At 47.8% G+C, this 15,469-nt stretch overlaps 2 protein-coding genes across 3 annotated transcripts in view; one reads left to right on the top strand and one right to left on the bottom strand.

Annotated features, from left to right (window-relative positions):
* Positions 1 to 11,727, bottom strand: part of Rab40 (RAS oncogene family member Rab40) — a 49,843-nt gene extending 38,116 nt beyond the window's left edge. For both annotated transcript variants that reach the window (XR_010570670.2, XM_065456304.2), the window contains exon 1: positions 11,478 to 11,727. The gene's annotated coding sequence lies outside the window, so the exon portion shown is untranslated. The remainder of the gene's footprint in view (positions 1 to 11,477) is intronic.
* A 1,026-nt stretch (positions 11,728 to 12,753) lies between these two features.
* On the top strand, positions 12,754 to 14,732 carry LOC135921878 (ADP-ribosylation factor-like protein 16). Its single transcript, XM_065456280.2, has one exon. It carries the CDS (start codon positions 13,289 to 13,291, stop codon positions 13,802 to 13,804), a length of 516 nt encoding a protein of 171 aa, XP_065312352.2. The 5' UTR covers positions 12,754 to 13,288; the 3' UTR covers positions 13,805 to 14,732.
* Positions 14,733 to 15,469: the final 737 nt, after the last annotated feature.

The following is a 15,469-nucleotide window of genomic DNA, read 5'->3' as shown; positions in this document are numbered from 1 at the left end:
CGCTCACCTCCTGCCTCGGCAAGGTGTACGAAAAAATTATAAACACGAGACTACAGAGACACTTGGAAGATAACAAACACCTGCCGGACATGTTCGGTTTCCGCGCAGGCCTGTCCACACAAGATGTGCTACTCCAAATCAAGGAAGAAGTCCTCAGCAACGTTTCCCGCTGCGGTGAACACGTCCTCCTAGCAATCGACATCAAAGGAGCTTTCGACAACGTCAGCCACCAAGGAATCCTAGAAGGGCTGGCCAACACCAACTGCGGCGTGCGAACGTACAAGTATGTTCAGAGCTTCCTGAGCCACCGCACGGCGGAGCTGAAGATGGGAGAGATCCAGACCCCAGTGTACCACCCTCCCAACAAGGGAACACAACAAGGTGCTGTCATCTCTCCCACGCTGTTCAACGTCGCCATGATCGGCCTCGCAAGCAAACTGCAGGACGTAGCGGGTCTGCGGCACGCAATCTACGCAGACGATATAACACTCTGGACCACAACAGGGTCCCTCGCTGAAAAAGAAGAACGCCTGCAAACTGCAGCAAATCTAATCCAAGAATACGTCAGCCAGCGGGGACTACAATGCTCGCCCGAAAAATCTGAGCTCCTACGAGTCTGGCGAGGCCGGGGTAACCACGCAGTCCCCACAGACCCAACAAGAAGACTCGAGGTACGCCTAAACGGGGGCCTCATACCAGAGAAGCCATTGCTGAGGGTGCTGGGCATGTCGTTGCAGTCCAACCAGCGCGCTACACACACCCTTACACTCCTCAAAGCCAGTGTCAAGGCGATATCACGCATGATCTCCCGCGTAACATCCAAGAACAGAGGAATGAAGGAAAGGGACACCCTCCGACTGGTCAGTAGTCTGGTGGTGAGCAGAATGACATACAGCCTGCCTTACTACCACCTCACACAGTCCGAGACGAAGCAGGCCGACACACTTTTGAGGATGGCATTCAAGACCGCTCTCCGCCTGCCGATGAGTACATCGACTGAAAAATTATTGGCGCTAGGGTTGCACAACACCCTCAGCGAACTGACAGAAGCCCATTACGTCTCGCAACAACAGAGACTAGCGCGGACTCACACGGGCCGGCAGGTCCTACAAACCTTGGGGTTCCCAGCAATAACAACACGAACCCAAGAAACCTGCTTAATACCTCGTCACGTCCAGGACAGGTTTCACGTTGCCCCGATACCACGCAACGTGGACCCTAACCTACACTCCGGCAGGAGGAGAGCAAGGGCCCAGTACATGGAGAAAGCGTTCAGGTTCAATACCATGGCCCGTTTTACGGACGCCGCCATGTATGGGACGAACAACAAGGGCGCAGTGGCAGTGGCATGCGACCACCGAGGCAACGTTACCTCCGCGGCATCGACCCGCCCCTGCACGATCACGGAAGCCGAAGAGCTGGCCATCGCGTTAGCCATCCGCGAGGGCCTACGCGCAAACCAACCACTGACGATCCTTACGGATTCCCAGCAGGCCTGCCGCAACTTCCTACAGGGAAGAATTGGAAGACCTGCAGCACAAATCCTAGCACGAATACTTAAGGAGGACCCTGAGGACTTCACCACCCAAACCATCATCTGGATACCGGGCCACACTGGCATCACGGGCAACCTGCAGGCCGACAGAGCAGCTCGAGGATTCGTACATAACCGAGCACTCATCACGCCGGCTGCAGAAGACCCGGACCCTGTCGACCTCGAGTATTCAGCCATCGTTAACTACCACAGAGGGCGTCGCTTGCGATATCCACCACCCCATCGAAATCTAAAGACAGAAGATGCCGCTGCCTGGCGTAGGCTCCAGACAGGCACTTACACGAACCTACACATATTACATCGGATACACCCCACAGCCTACACAGACGAATGCCCATGGTGTGGGGCCACGCCAACCCTATACCACATTACGTGGGAGTGCACACTACAAAACATAGAACACCTAGACACGAACACCACGAGGGAGCAATGGGAGGCACTGCTGTCCAGCTCGGCCCTCGACGACCAGCTCAAGCTGATAAAGAGAGCGGAGAAGATGGCAAGAGCCAGCGGAGCCCTGGACTAAGGGCCCCGACCATTAGCGATTTTCTGATTATTCTTTTTATAAAGTTTATCTATCTATCTATCTATCTATCTATCTATCTATCTATCTATCTATCTATCTATCTATCTATCTATCTATCTATCTATCTATCTATCTATCTATCTATCTATCTATCTATCTATCTATCTATCTATCTATCTATCTATCTATCTATCTATCTATCTATCTATCTATCTATCTATCTATCTATCTATCTATCTACTGATTGCACTCGGTACATTTAGACACACGTACATTGGCTTATTGCTCTCATGATTGCGACCAATGTTGTTTTTCGTGTGAAGCGTTTCACTGGTCACAGGCGACGTGCATTTTCACGCGCCAGCCGCGTCCCCAGCTCCTTAAATGAGAAGCACCATCAGCCACAACAAACTTTCTGAAATCGAAGCCCAAAGAGGTCGGCGCGAAATTTTATGCGTATGAGACGTACCCGTTAACCTGCTTTTTCATGTCTTGCGATGACACAACGCCAACTCATCATTGTCGCCGGTGGTCGACGTGATCGCTGCGAGCAGGGATCCTCCAGCTATCGCTTTCGAGTAAACAATCACGATTTCGCGTCTTGTCATGCGCCTCGTCGGAGGCCATCTGTTGCACTGCGTAAGGCGAGGTTGGCCGAGTACGCGTCCTGCGCCGAGTCGCGCGAAATCGCGCGAAAGTGATCGTATTCCTGAATACAAATATATATTTTCAAGCTGGCAACGCACAAATGGGCCGACTACGCCGAGCGCGCGTCGGCCTCGACGGGCACTGCCATGCTGGTAGCATGTTTACATTTGGCCAGCTGTACCGGCGTTCGATTTTGCAAACTTCGGGCAGGTTCGGGTTGTCTTGGGATCCCAGCCCACGTGACTTCCTGTCAGAACCGGAACTAGCTGGCTGCCGTCTGGCTCCCAGCGGGCTGCCAGAACTCCGAAAATCGAAGAAGCCCAATAGGGGGGTTTCGTGGCAATGGCATCGTAACGGTCGAGCACGAGCGTGGACTCCGAGACCACAACGGCGCGCCGTGGCGATCTCGGAGGCCGCGACGGCCGTTTCCCGATGGAGACGAAGCGCAAGAAATCGCCCGCGTACTTAGATTCAGCTGCGCGTACGAAGAACCTCCGGTAGTCAAAGCGAAACCTACGAGACCCTCACTACACGGCGTCTATCACAGCCCCACTGTCGCCCGCGGACGTTAAACCCCGTGAATGAAATGAAAACAAAGTGAGATTCGCGCGCGAGCGGGTGGGAGCCGCCTGGGGATGGCAGACGACACGACCAAGATGGACAGGGCATCGGCCACAGACGAGCCAGGCGAGCGGGTTAACAGCCACTTAGCAGAGGGGGGCACAGACAGGCCGGCTAACGGAATTAATAAAGGGCCCGAGCCCGGCTTCCCACGGGAGCCGAGCACTCTATATTAATCGCGTCCTTTGCCGGGACGGGAGATCTACGAGCCACGCTTCAGGAACAGGCTTGCGACGACGCCCAACGAAATGAGACTGCCACCCCGCTTTATTACACACTCTCGGTGAATAAAAGTTCGCGCCAGTTACGAACCAAAAGGTAGCAACGGCTTGTTAATAAGATCAGTGAGGTCTTAGCAGCCCGAGCTAGTAACGGAGCAGGAAGTACAATTTACTAAAAACAAAAAAAAGAGAGAGAGAGAGAAACTTTATTGTGATTCTAAAGATTTGAAGGAGGGGTGGTCGGAGCCTCTCAGTCCAGGGCCCCACTGGCCTCTGCCGCCTGCCTGACCTGGCTAATTAAGGACTTTTGTCCTGCCAGATCGGAGCGGGCGAGCTGTGCCTCCCACCGCTCCATTGTCCTACTGGTGTTTGGCCTATGAGGGTGCTTAGTGCACTCCCAGGTTATGTGCATTAGGGTAGGTATGCCACCGCACCAAGGACAGTTGGCCCTATAACGAGTGGGATACATGGCGTTTAGCAATTTTAAATGGGGGAACACCCCGGTCTGTATTTTACGCCAATCGGCGGCCTCTTCCCCGTTAAGTTGTGGGTGAGGCGGCGGGTATTTTCTTCGGACTCCACGCTGATGAGCAAGGATGTCTTTGGCATTTAAATTGGTGGAATTTTGTGATGGGTAGTGCGGGTGGATGGGGTTAGAAGAGGACGCCGTCGCTCGGTTAGTGAACCCTCGAGCTAACGCGTTAGCCTTTTCGTTCCCCTGTACCCCCGCGTGGCCCGGGCACCAGAGTAGGCGATGATGGTGGTTGAAGGATTTCGGGATTATCGCGAGGCTAGCCGCAGTCACGTGCCCCTTGAGAAACATGCGACATGTCTCCTGGGAGTCCGTGACCACGACCGAGTCCCTTTGCGAACGCTCCGCGTGAGCGAGTGCGATCGCCACTGCTAATATTTCAGCCGAGGCTGGGGATCCCGCCGTGGCCGACGCGGTAATTTGCTGTTGGCTGACAGCGTTCACGACTGCCAGGGCGTACCTCCTTTGGTAGCGCTGCCCGGTCGTGTCTGCATACAGAGCTGCGTCCGTGTAGTACGTGTTGTACCTATGGTTGTTAGAGTAGGCTGATTGAATGTGTTGTGCACGTGCTTTGCGCCTTTCTTATGAACATTATGGTTAAAAACCATAACCATAACCATAACCATAACCATAACCATATGGTTAAGAACCATAACCATTATGGTTATGGTTCTTAGAACATTATGGTTAAAAAAAAGAACAAGATAGCGGAACTGCTACGCGGCTTAGTCATTATTTTAACACTTTCAAACAATAATAAAAAAAACGTCATCTTCGGCCATCGTGCTTCGGGTAACTGCCTTGCAGACCTAAATAATCGTGAAAGGGAGCAACGCAGCGCACGCAGAATACAGAATACTACACGACACGTCTATGAGAAACACGAGCAAATACAGCTCTCTACCCTCCAGAGCACACGTTTTACGGGTGAGCACCTATGTATCATAAACGAAATGAGACAGGCACCCTGCCTAGCGCTCTAACGAAGAGATTCAGACAGCGAAATTTGCATAGTTTACGAAGCGAAACATCAAAAGCAATGTGACTGAGTCAATGAAGGAGGAGTCCTTACACCGTAACACGACCTAACCACAGACTGTCAAGCGCAAGTGATATACTAACAAGTTACGGCTAACTATACATAATGCCTTGGTTAGTTTTTGCTTTCGCCAACGTGTGATTTCGGCTTGTACGCTTAATGTAATGGCTATGCTATCTTTGGCGGTCGGAAAAGTAGCGGTGCGATATCGTGCTCTCGAGTAACTATATTCCACCTGATGTTTCCACTTTGCAATTTCTGGTTCACGTTTAATTTGTCCGTGATTTTGAAGACGTCCATATTCCTAGAGCACTTGAGCGGTACGGTGCGCCTAGGCCAGTCTCTGAATTTTCTGTGTCTTTCCAACTACGCTTGATTGAGCCTGCCCGCTTTGAAAACGAACATCTCGAATTCGCGCACTTTCAAGATGAATGTCTCGAAACTGGCGTCATATTGAGAATTCATTCCAAGTGGTATCGCCTTGCGAACTCACAAGCTACAATTCGTAAATTGCAATATGTGCCATAAGGTAACAATCAATAAGTTAATTAGAATAATTGTGTTCATTATTCAATAACGCATTTGATTTCTCGTAGAAGTAACGCCCGCTTCAAGAAGTAATTTAGTTAGAGGGTTCGAATTGTGCCATCTGCCACAGGCGACCTGACAAAAAAAAAAAAAAAAAAAGAAGACATTTGATGCACATAAAAAAAAAACAAAAATACACCACGAATGACAAACGCAATGTCAAGTGCTTTTGTAAATTAACTTATCAGGGGACAAGTACACTTGCTCCTCGGTTATCACCAGTACACGTCCCGCTTGCTCTTACCACGATCTTGCTAAACCACGATCTGATTACGAGGCACGCCGTAGTGGGGGATCCCGGAAATTTGGACCACCTCGGGTTCTTTAAATGATGTATTATACGTGGCTCTCAAATTGACCACTTATATGTGAGTAACACTTTTGCAAAACACTCGTAAACAATGTAACAAATGCTCGCAAGATATAAATTGATATATCAAATTTGTCAGCTTTGGATGATCTAACGGATGCAGTTAACACAACTGCGATATCTGTTCTTGGGGCAGAGTTACGAATTTGTAAACTTCGTGCTTCTATATTCTTTTCGAGCTTACCAGTTTTGGCAAATTCCATATTATGCATTCAGGCCCTAAATCAAGATTTCGCTTCCTACAGTCACTAGGGTTGACCTTTTTTCTCAAATGCAAGTTACAGAAAATCGACCTAGAGATTACCTGAGAAACACGTTTATGAGTACTACATGTATATGAACAGGCGGCATCGCAGTTGGGCTCGAGCCAGTTTCCTCTTAATGAGACCCTAAAGAGAACCACTAAAGAAATTTTAGCCTGCAAAAGTACTTGAAAACTTCATTTACGTTAAGTTCGCGACAATAGGTTGATTATGGGAAGAGAAAAAACAAAGCCGAAACTCAGTCTTTTTATTATTATTTCGCGCCGAAAGCCAAGCGCCAGTCCATTAGTGTCGTGCCACGGATTTCAGCGTACTTTTTCGTATTCGATATCTGTTCTTGGGGCAGACAGTACAGATCAGTACAGAATCGCAGAAACTTGCAAGATGGAATCTTTATCACCTTTAGAATACAATACAGTCCATGTTTACCCATAAACAATTAACTATAGGCTTTGGCACATGCCATCACAATTCATGACGTAATGGCGTGCTGGTGCTGGAACTTCACGGCGCCGGCGCCACTTGTCTAACGTGTTTTGCGCCCCTGCTGACTTAACGAGCCTCTTATTGCGCTATAGATAGTAGTGTTCTTGGTATTGTAGTAGCCTTATTTACCGGTTTACTACTCCTACTACAATGCCAAAAACATTCGCCTGTCGCAGCCTGGCAGCCTGAACGCGATGCTCGTGTTCCGGTTTCCAGCTTGCACTAAGTACACGCGAATAAAGTCGCGTACGGCTTTAGCTGGCTTTCAACATTTTATTATCAGCACCCGTGCCTCACGAACTCGTATGATCTTTTCACGCCGACAAGGAGCGGAGACAATGTATTCGAGGATACACAGAGCGTTTAGCGCTTCAGCAATGATACCATTGGTGCTTAACGATTTGAGCGGAATAGCAATCACGTGATCAAGTCTGACGGCGTCGCTTCACGGCGCCGCTGTCGAGTTTATCAGGACCCTTGTACTTACGTTGACTTAAGTCATGCGACTGCTGTTTGACTTGAGATACGGGCTGTCCAGTTTCTTTCTGCTCATGGCAAATAACTTGACACGGTTCAACAGAAACGTTCGCCCAAAACAAGTACATCATAGAAAATCTCAACAGCGTGCAACGACCAGTGCTGGCGCCAATGATAGGAGTAGCTTTCCCGCGGGACTCGCCGTGTCCGTTAAACGCAACACCTGGTGCTTTAAAGCCTTAGACGTATAGTACTATACTCGCGGACAACTTTCTGTGGCAATGAAGCGAAAGCTACGGGGGCGGAGCTTCTGCGCATATGTGTTACCGCGCCAAGTAGTCCGGCAGGGTTTGACAGTGCTTTTGTTCGTTCGGAACCGAGGCTGAATCGACGCAGCTTCCACGTGCGACGGTTTCGCGTTTGCCCGAACGCGGAAGGGAAAAGCCGCAAAATAACGCTTACATTCAGTGGAGTGTTTCATCTAATTTAATTGTTGCTAATAAGCTGTTTATGTTTTCTCTTTCCCAGCTTAAACTGACGTGGCTGAAAACACGGAACTCTTTTCAGAAGCGCTCTCACTTGTGCGCACTTTGCCTCCGTAGCTTTCCCTTCACAGAAAGTTGTCCGCGAGTATAGAGGTGTGCGAATATTCGGAAGTTCCCAATAACAAATAAAAAATTACCCCATTCAATTCCGTATTAGAATCCATCAGTCGCTATTCATGAACACGAAAATTCTTTTCATAGTTTTCCAATATTTCCTTCCAATCGCCTACTGCGCGGGACCAAATATAAAAATGCAGTGAAGTTGCCATAAACTTCACAACAGCGACCAGACGTAGTGGTCACAAACGAAGAGAAATCATACGTATAATGGAGCACGTTACATCTTTCATGGTAACAAAGAATTCCGCATAAGCCGCTCATTGGCTGCTAATGCTCCATTTGTGCATTTAGGCAAAAACTCTAAAATACACAATGTATCGACAGGAACTTGCTAACATTGTAACCCTACTAAGAAGCGAACAAAGCTTTAATAACAATTGAGAAAATGCCGATTCATACATTATTGGAGAACTATTCGAAAAGTGTTCTATATTCGATTCGTTTTCAAAAATTACTATATACCCACGCACACGCGTAAATAGTACTAAAATTACATGTAGACGGCCTCCTTTTTAACGTGCTTTAAGTTGTAAAAACACATCACACGCTTCTCGCACGCAATGGTATGCCACTTAGCAAGAATGAATTATGGATATACGGAAAGATATAATGCCGAGTTGGGTCTCAAGATGCCTTTAGATGGTGTCATCGGCATTGTCATGACAGAGCATTTTTCGCTCACGTCGCGTAGCAACACCAACAGGTATGGTGAAATGGAACCAAAAATGAAAGGCGCAACGTAAGGCTACATGAAGACGGCGGCGTGAATTTGATGGCAAACAAAAAAGGTTCGCCGATACTCTCTAGTTGAAATTAAAAGGGAGACATAGAGCTGGGCAGGCCACGTAATGTGTAGGGCAGAGAAAAAGTGGTTCTATTAGAGCTACATAATAGGTGCCGAGGGAAGGGAAGCGCACTACAACCGAGAAAGAGGAAATTTGGAGGCACAAGTTAGAATCCGCTAGCAACAGGCCACCAGGTCGCTGGGAGAAGCGTTCGTCCTGCAGTGGACTAAACAAATGTGGACAATAAGATTTCTCAGAGTTAAAAAAAAAAAAAGGCTGCGTGCGCTGCTTGTCGCTTCAGTCACGTGCGACAGTCAAAGCTATCCCAGGAACGGAGCGTGCCAGTGACATCACGACGCCCCCGTCTCCACGAAAACGAAACCGGCTCGCAGGAAGACCCATAGTGGTTATTTAGGACACTCCACACGCTTAGCAGCATTCTTTCTATGGTGTAGAGAGCTTGATCCGCTATTTAATACAAATAATAATGATATTCAGTAAGAAATGCTGCGTCTCTACGTACACCTTTAACCAGTCAGGTGGTGCAGTTGAACGCTGGGAGTTATTGCGGAAGGGCACTACGTCGCACAACGCGCGTTGACTTTCAACCTGCCTGTACAGTAGTAGCCTTCGCGCAGGCCTCTTTTGCACTGACGAAAAAACGAAGAAAAACGAAAGGTTGATCACTACTTGCAAGAGGGAGCTTTGAACTCGCTTATTTGTTTGTGAGAACTAGGGTTGGTCATGTCTGATGTCACTGCACATGACAGCCCTTTTAATTGTTAACACGAACATAAGCGCGATCACAGTTCACTGGTCGGCATTTACCGCAACTAATAGATAGTTCCGTCAACAATATTCCGGATCCTTCCAATGAAGCAATGCCGTTCTTCGTTTACACTTTCCCTATTAGCATCATTTATTTTCTTGTTGGGGAGGGGGCATCTATGCACAGATTGCGTTTATCAGTGTAACGCTACCATTTTCACCACCGTGACAATGTGAACTTGTTGGTAGGCCATTATTAAGAAAATGCTCGTAGCGCAAGTAATATACATAACTTCCTTCGAAATAGTTACCGTTTGTAATTCTTACGTCGTAATGGACGGTCTGTCATTCCACTTAAAAAAAAATTATGTTGTTATATAGTGTCCTTTAATATCAACGAGAATCTCACTACCTGAAAGGTGGAGCTTCACAATGCAGCCAGATGCGAACCCGCGACTTTGCACTTACAAGCAGAATGCCACACAATACGGCCAAGGGTCTGCGTGCGCGAATTTCTCTCGACCCGCAGGTAGAACATCGTGCCCCCACCACATCACATTTCGTACCGCAGAATGTTCAGAAAACTGTAACTGACAATATTTCCTCTGAAGATGAAACACGTTCGACATAAAGCGCGCTATCATGGTCGTTTGAAAAGAGGAATTCCGAAGCGATCGTAGCGTGGCAAACATCCGGGCGTGTCATCGAAAACCAACGGTACGCAAACCAGACTCAAGGCTTTCTGCTCTCGGTGCGTATTAAAAAACTTCGCATGGCATCCAGAATAACAAATGATATCCACTGAGCACCGATACTCAAAAATATCAGAATATCTCCCGAGACGTTCAATAACATGCCACCTTAATCCAGCCGTCGGATAGCAAGTTCGACGAGCACTCCACGTAAACACCTGCTAGAAAGATGAAAACAGAAACAAAATCTCCTTTGCCGCTGCGCAAGAAACGCGACTGGGAACCTAATTTGCACGCGCGATTACTTCACAAGAGAGCCAAGAACGCACAACGCCGCGAGCGGTTTACTTTCACGGCCACTGAAAGGCGCTAAGCTGCTTCCTGTATACGCATTCTGGACACTCGCAACTTTCCCGCGAACGCAGAAAAAGAAAAGAAAAGAAAGCAACGATCGAGGCAATTCAGACGGGCACAGGCACCGGACGACCAAACATAATAAAGAAATCGAGCGGAAGTCACGATAAGCGGCGCACATTTATGCGGAGATCCACCCAGAGGTTTCACAAATATGTAAACGACTGTCGGCGCACGCGACCAGACGCTCCGAGATTGCAGCCGCTGCATCCGAATCGGCAAGGATATGGGAGTGCCGCCGTCGCGCGAAGACTTCGCGAGAAAACCCACATGCCTTCGTGACAGATGGCCGAGGGGCTCGCCCAAGCTCCAGCTTCGGCCGGCATCGTGACGTAGGTTGAGAATATTTTCTCTCTCCTGGCCCGTCCCATCACCGCCGCCGCAACCGCGTCCAAAATAAACACGCCGATCCCAACCGAGGATACAAGCCGCGCGCGCCGTAAGCGGGAAATAACAGCGGAGAAATTAGCGGCAACTTATTACGCCGAAGGACGCGCGTTGCGGGCATGCGAGAGACGTAAACAAGCTGTTAAATCGCCATAAAGAGAAAACAAAGAAAGCGCGGAAAAAACGAGCGTCGCAGCGCTCGACGCGTCAGTGACGCGTCCGTCGTGCGAAATAGGCCTAGTGACGACTACGGCGGAGTGAACGCACAACGCAACGTCCGCCCAATATCGCACGTCGCTAGACAGGCTCCATAAACAAAGGGCGACTCGCGTGGTAACAGCAGCCGCTCGCTCAGCGGCACTAGCCGAGCCTTTGAGACGCTGTCACGAGCTTCGAATCGAAGAAGAGCTCTCGATAGCTGAGGGAGCAGCAGCACTCACCGTGGTTCGTTCCAGAACAGAAGCATTCTCCGCTGCGGTAGCTCCCGCGAAATCGTGTGCGCGACAGAGAATAACAAGCCGGGACTGGCGTAAAGTCACTCGTTGGATGCTCCTCTCCCCGAAAAGCGTATCCCGGAGCAAAGTAGAACACGCACGAAGATTTCGAGCCCAAAAAACTGACCCGAATTGGCGTACAACACGCTCGCTAAACTTGATACCAAACGACACACATATGAGCTTCTGGATTGCGGCTTGGCTTTCTGACTCCAGTCACATGTGAAGACGACCACAAAGTAGATTTGAAAAATTGTTGCGGTTTCGGTTTGCCTCGTTGATACATTCGCTGCTCTAGGTTGCAAATAACAGCAAATTATTTGTATGAAATATATTATATATAATAAAATGTGGCGTGTGCTCTACCCCTTATGCTCTTTTATTCAACAAACATGTAAATGAGCACACATCCGCGCACCTGCCCAACTCACGCAACTTCATAAAGCCTATAATTTTGCTGCCTTACTTGTGCAAGCTTTCTTTTTGAATATATTTTAGTCTGTTGCTTGAATATACCTAATACATGGTGGCTTATTGTGAGGCTAAGAAGTAGTGTCCAAATCCAGCACTCATAGAGAGGCCCTCTCTAATACAACTTGTGGATCTTAAAGGCTATTTTTTTACTGGTTAAATGAGATGGAAAAACTCGTATGAGCCGGATACACGTCATAGACGGCGAGTTTTGAACACGTTTTGAACACCTACTATAAAACGACCTTTTATTTAGGCTCAATTCAGGTTGTCGGCTCTAAACATTGGCATTCAAGATGGCAGCCTCCACAGAAAAAAAAAAAAAAAATATGCTCTCAAAGAGGAGATCTCCACAATTTTTCCTTGTAATGTCACTTCGCGCTCGCCTGTCTCCTTCGATCGTAACGATGTGGAGCACCTAGCAACGGTTGTCGCACGACCCGCTTAACCGCTGAGATTGTACACAACACGTTGTCGCTTCACGACACTGCGCCGCCGCCGCTAATGACTACAATCGCTCGGCAAGAGCTGGAGAAACACAGCGCCAAGGACGACGCGTGGATACTGTTTCGAGGGGAAGTGTACGACGTCACCAAGTACGTGAATGAACACCCCGGTGGTCTCGCTATCCTCAGGTACGCCGGCAAAGATGCCTCCAAGGCTATAAGCGAGCAGGCGGCTCACAAATGCGTCTTCAACTTCATCCTCTCGAAACTCAAGACATTCCACATTGGTAAACTGGCGGAGGCGACCTAACACAGGCAGGATGCATTACGAAGGGTTAACCTGAAAGCACGGATTACTTGTAGTGAAACATTCCCGCGGTGTATTCTAGCAGCTAAGGCAAAGATCTTGCGCAACGGTGGTGCGGAATCAAACGTTGCGGCGGAACGTAATGGCTTCAAGTGATATAATTCAGCGAGAACATCTGCCACGCTGGACTGACCGAAGTTCATCAATGTGAACACTTGATCACTGATCCTATCTACGAAGCTCGGAAAAGGGCCATGTGATTCAGATTCAGCGTGCGCAGTTTATTGTGCTCTACAAGTGACCTATCTCTACAGGGCTGTGTCAATACCTTGTTTGTCACACCTTGAACGTGATTGACGGCTGCAGCGTTTCAGCTTCCAATTCATGTGAAATTTCGCCTTGCAAGCAGTAATAAACTCGCATTTTTTAAACGAGCATTTTATGTTATTGTGTGCACTTAAGAAGCTCTTACGTTCGGATGTCAAGATTCTATAAGTGCTTCGAATCGGAAGAAGGTTCGCGTCGCTCATAAGATGATCGTCTGCGTCGGGCCCAAGGGTTCTGGCAAAACAGCGCTTCTGAAATGCCTGCAGCAGCGTCTGACTGGTAAGGGAAGAAATGTCGAGTTGCGGGACACGCGGCCGACGATAGGTGTCAACATGACGCTGCTGAAAATTTCTAAGAACAAAACATGTCAGGTGCGCGAAGTGGGCGGTGAAATGGTGCCATTTCTGCACCAACAGACTTCGGACGCCACGGGTCTTATGTTCGTGGCCGATTCTTCGAACGTGTTCCAGTTCGGCGAGACTTACGTCACTCTTTTGGACCTGCTCACCCTTCAAAACCTAAAGAATGTCCCCTTCTTGTTGGTCTTTAGCAAAATTGATGCCAACCAGGCCGTTCCATTGGAGGAGTACAAGGATGCGATGAGGCTTGCTGATGTGCTTAGTGCTGCTGCGCAGGACATCACAACAGTGGAAACAAGCTCTTTGACAGGTTATGGCATGGACGAGATTATTGAATGGCTGTCTCACATTCCGACAGGCTGACATTAAGCCTTGAAACCGTCCTTTAACTATGCCCATTCATTGGCATGTTGGTTGCCGAGCACCTGTCATTAGACACGGAGGCTGTGCTGGCTGAGTGTTCTTATTATGCATCATGAGAAAACATGGGGAAAGCGGGAGATTGAAGTTCAAAACAATGAGCAAAACGAGAACAAGGTAAAAGCAGGAGCCAACGTTTTGACAAGTGGACTTGTGAAGAAGACAAGTCCACTTGTTGAAACGGCTCCTGCTTTCCCCGTCTCATTTTTCTCATCTTATTATGCATCATGTGCAGTAGTGCAAGAACCATTGGGACATTCGGATGATTAGTGTGGAATGAATGCTCCTTGATGAGTCGCATGAGTCATTTGCACTGTGACTTGTAGAGGTAACGACGAATCCAAAGAACTGCTGATAGTCCTCCTGTATATGTTTATGTGCATCCCTATGCATACCTATTTCTGCATCAAAGCGTAGTTAAAGCCAAACTTCTGCATGTATCGTCACACTGTCCCAAGAGTACTTGTACTGATAGCTGATACCCTGTGAAATTTCAGGTCATGTTACATTTGGCCTGTGCTGATTTATATACGGTTCTCCATTGTTTATCTCTTTTACGTCACCATAAAAAGGTTGTGCATACTTGTAACATGTTGAACAGTCACATTATAACTTGATTATGTCTTCTTTGCTGGTGACCTCCTATAAGGCTAATAAACTAACAAAGACATGTTTCTGTTGCACCATAACAGAATGATTTCATAATAACCATAACAGAATGATGCTGCTGGAAATCCTCTATCTTTGTAAACAATTGGATAATCAGTATGTCTGTACATTTACTGTACTGTTAAAACACTGTCATGTCTGAAATTCGTTTGCAGCCTCATATACAGAACAAATAAAACTATTTCATTCTAGAGACACCCTATGACATCTGGAATGTACATTCTTTTTTTCAAATACACTAAGATATGTACAGGCATACAAAGTGCTGCTTGATTTGTCACAGTAGTTAGTCATATTTCTGGACATTGCACACATTTCCAATGTTTGGTGATTATGTGTGTACACTCTTCTCAGATTTGGCACTATAATATTTATCTGTTCTTGTGGAGAATAAAAGATGCTGTCTTTGAGAAACAAATGGTAAGTGACACATTTGGAAGAACTAGTGACTGTTTCTGACCATGTTTACACACCTTAGTCATGTTGATTAACAAGACAGTTTCAAGGGAACATGGAAGCTTGGAGTGGTCAAACAAAGGTTGCCCGAGGCCAGAGCCAACATTTCAACAAAGGCACTTGTCCAGTTGTTGAAGTCTTTGTCTTCAGCCTGACGCTTCTTTTGCTTGGCTTGTATTGGTCACTTCTAATCATGTCAGAAGGTGGCTGCACCTTGAGCTTGTTGGTATAATGTACTGAGGTCTTAGGCGTAGTGCACCCGACACTGGGTATGCTACACCTAGGGCACTATGACCTCAGTATGTCTTACCAACAAGCCCAACGTGCAACCTCAGTCGACTTCAATTTTGGTTCAACAGGCCCTCTGCTTCATTAGTGCCATGTGTATGTGTGTTCTGTGTCATTTTTTTGTCCAGTGTGGGGTGTGCTACTCCTAAGGTTCCAGTATGTTACGTCAGAAGTAACGTGCAGCTGTGCCCATAA

This window comes from Dermacentor albipictus, chromosome 8 (assembly GCF_038994185.2).
Source record: "Dermacentor albipictus isolate Rhodes 1998 colony chromosome 8, USDA_Dalb.pri_finalv2, whole genome shotgun sequence".
Classification (NCBI taxonomy): Eukaryota; Metazoa; Arthropoda; class Arachnida; order Ixodida; family Ixodidae; genus Dermacentor; species Dermacentor albipictus.
This window is presented reverse-complemented; position numbering and strand designations above follow the sequence as displayed.

Bases quoted from the DNA above. Each gene is read 5' to 3' on its own strand.
- LOC135921878 (XM_065456280.2), top strand. From the start codon at position 13,289: ATGATCGTCTGCGTCGGGCCCAAGGGTTCTGGCAAAACAGCGCTTCTG.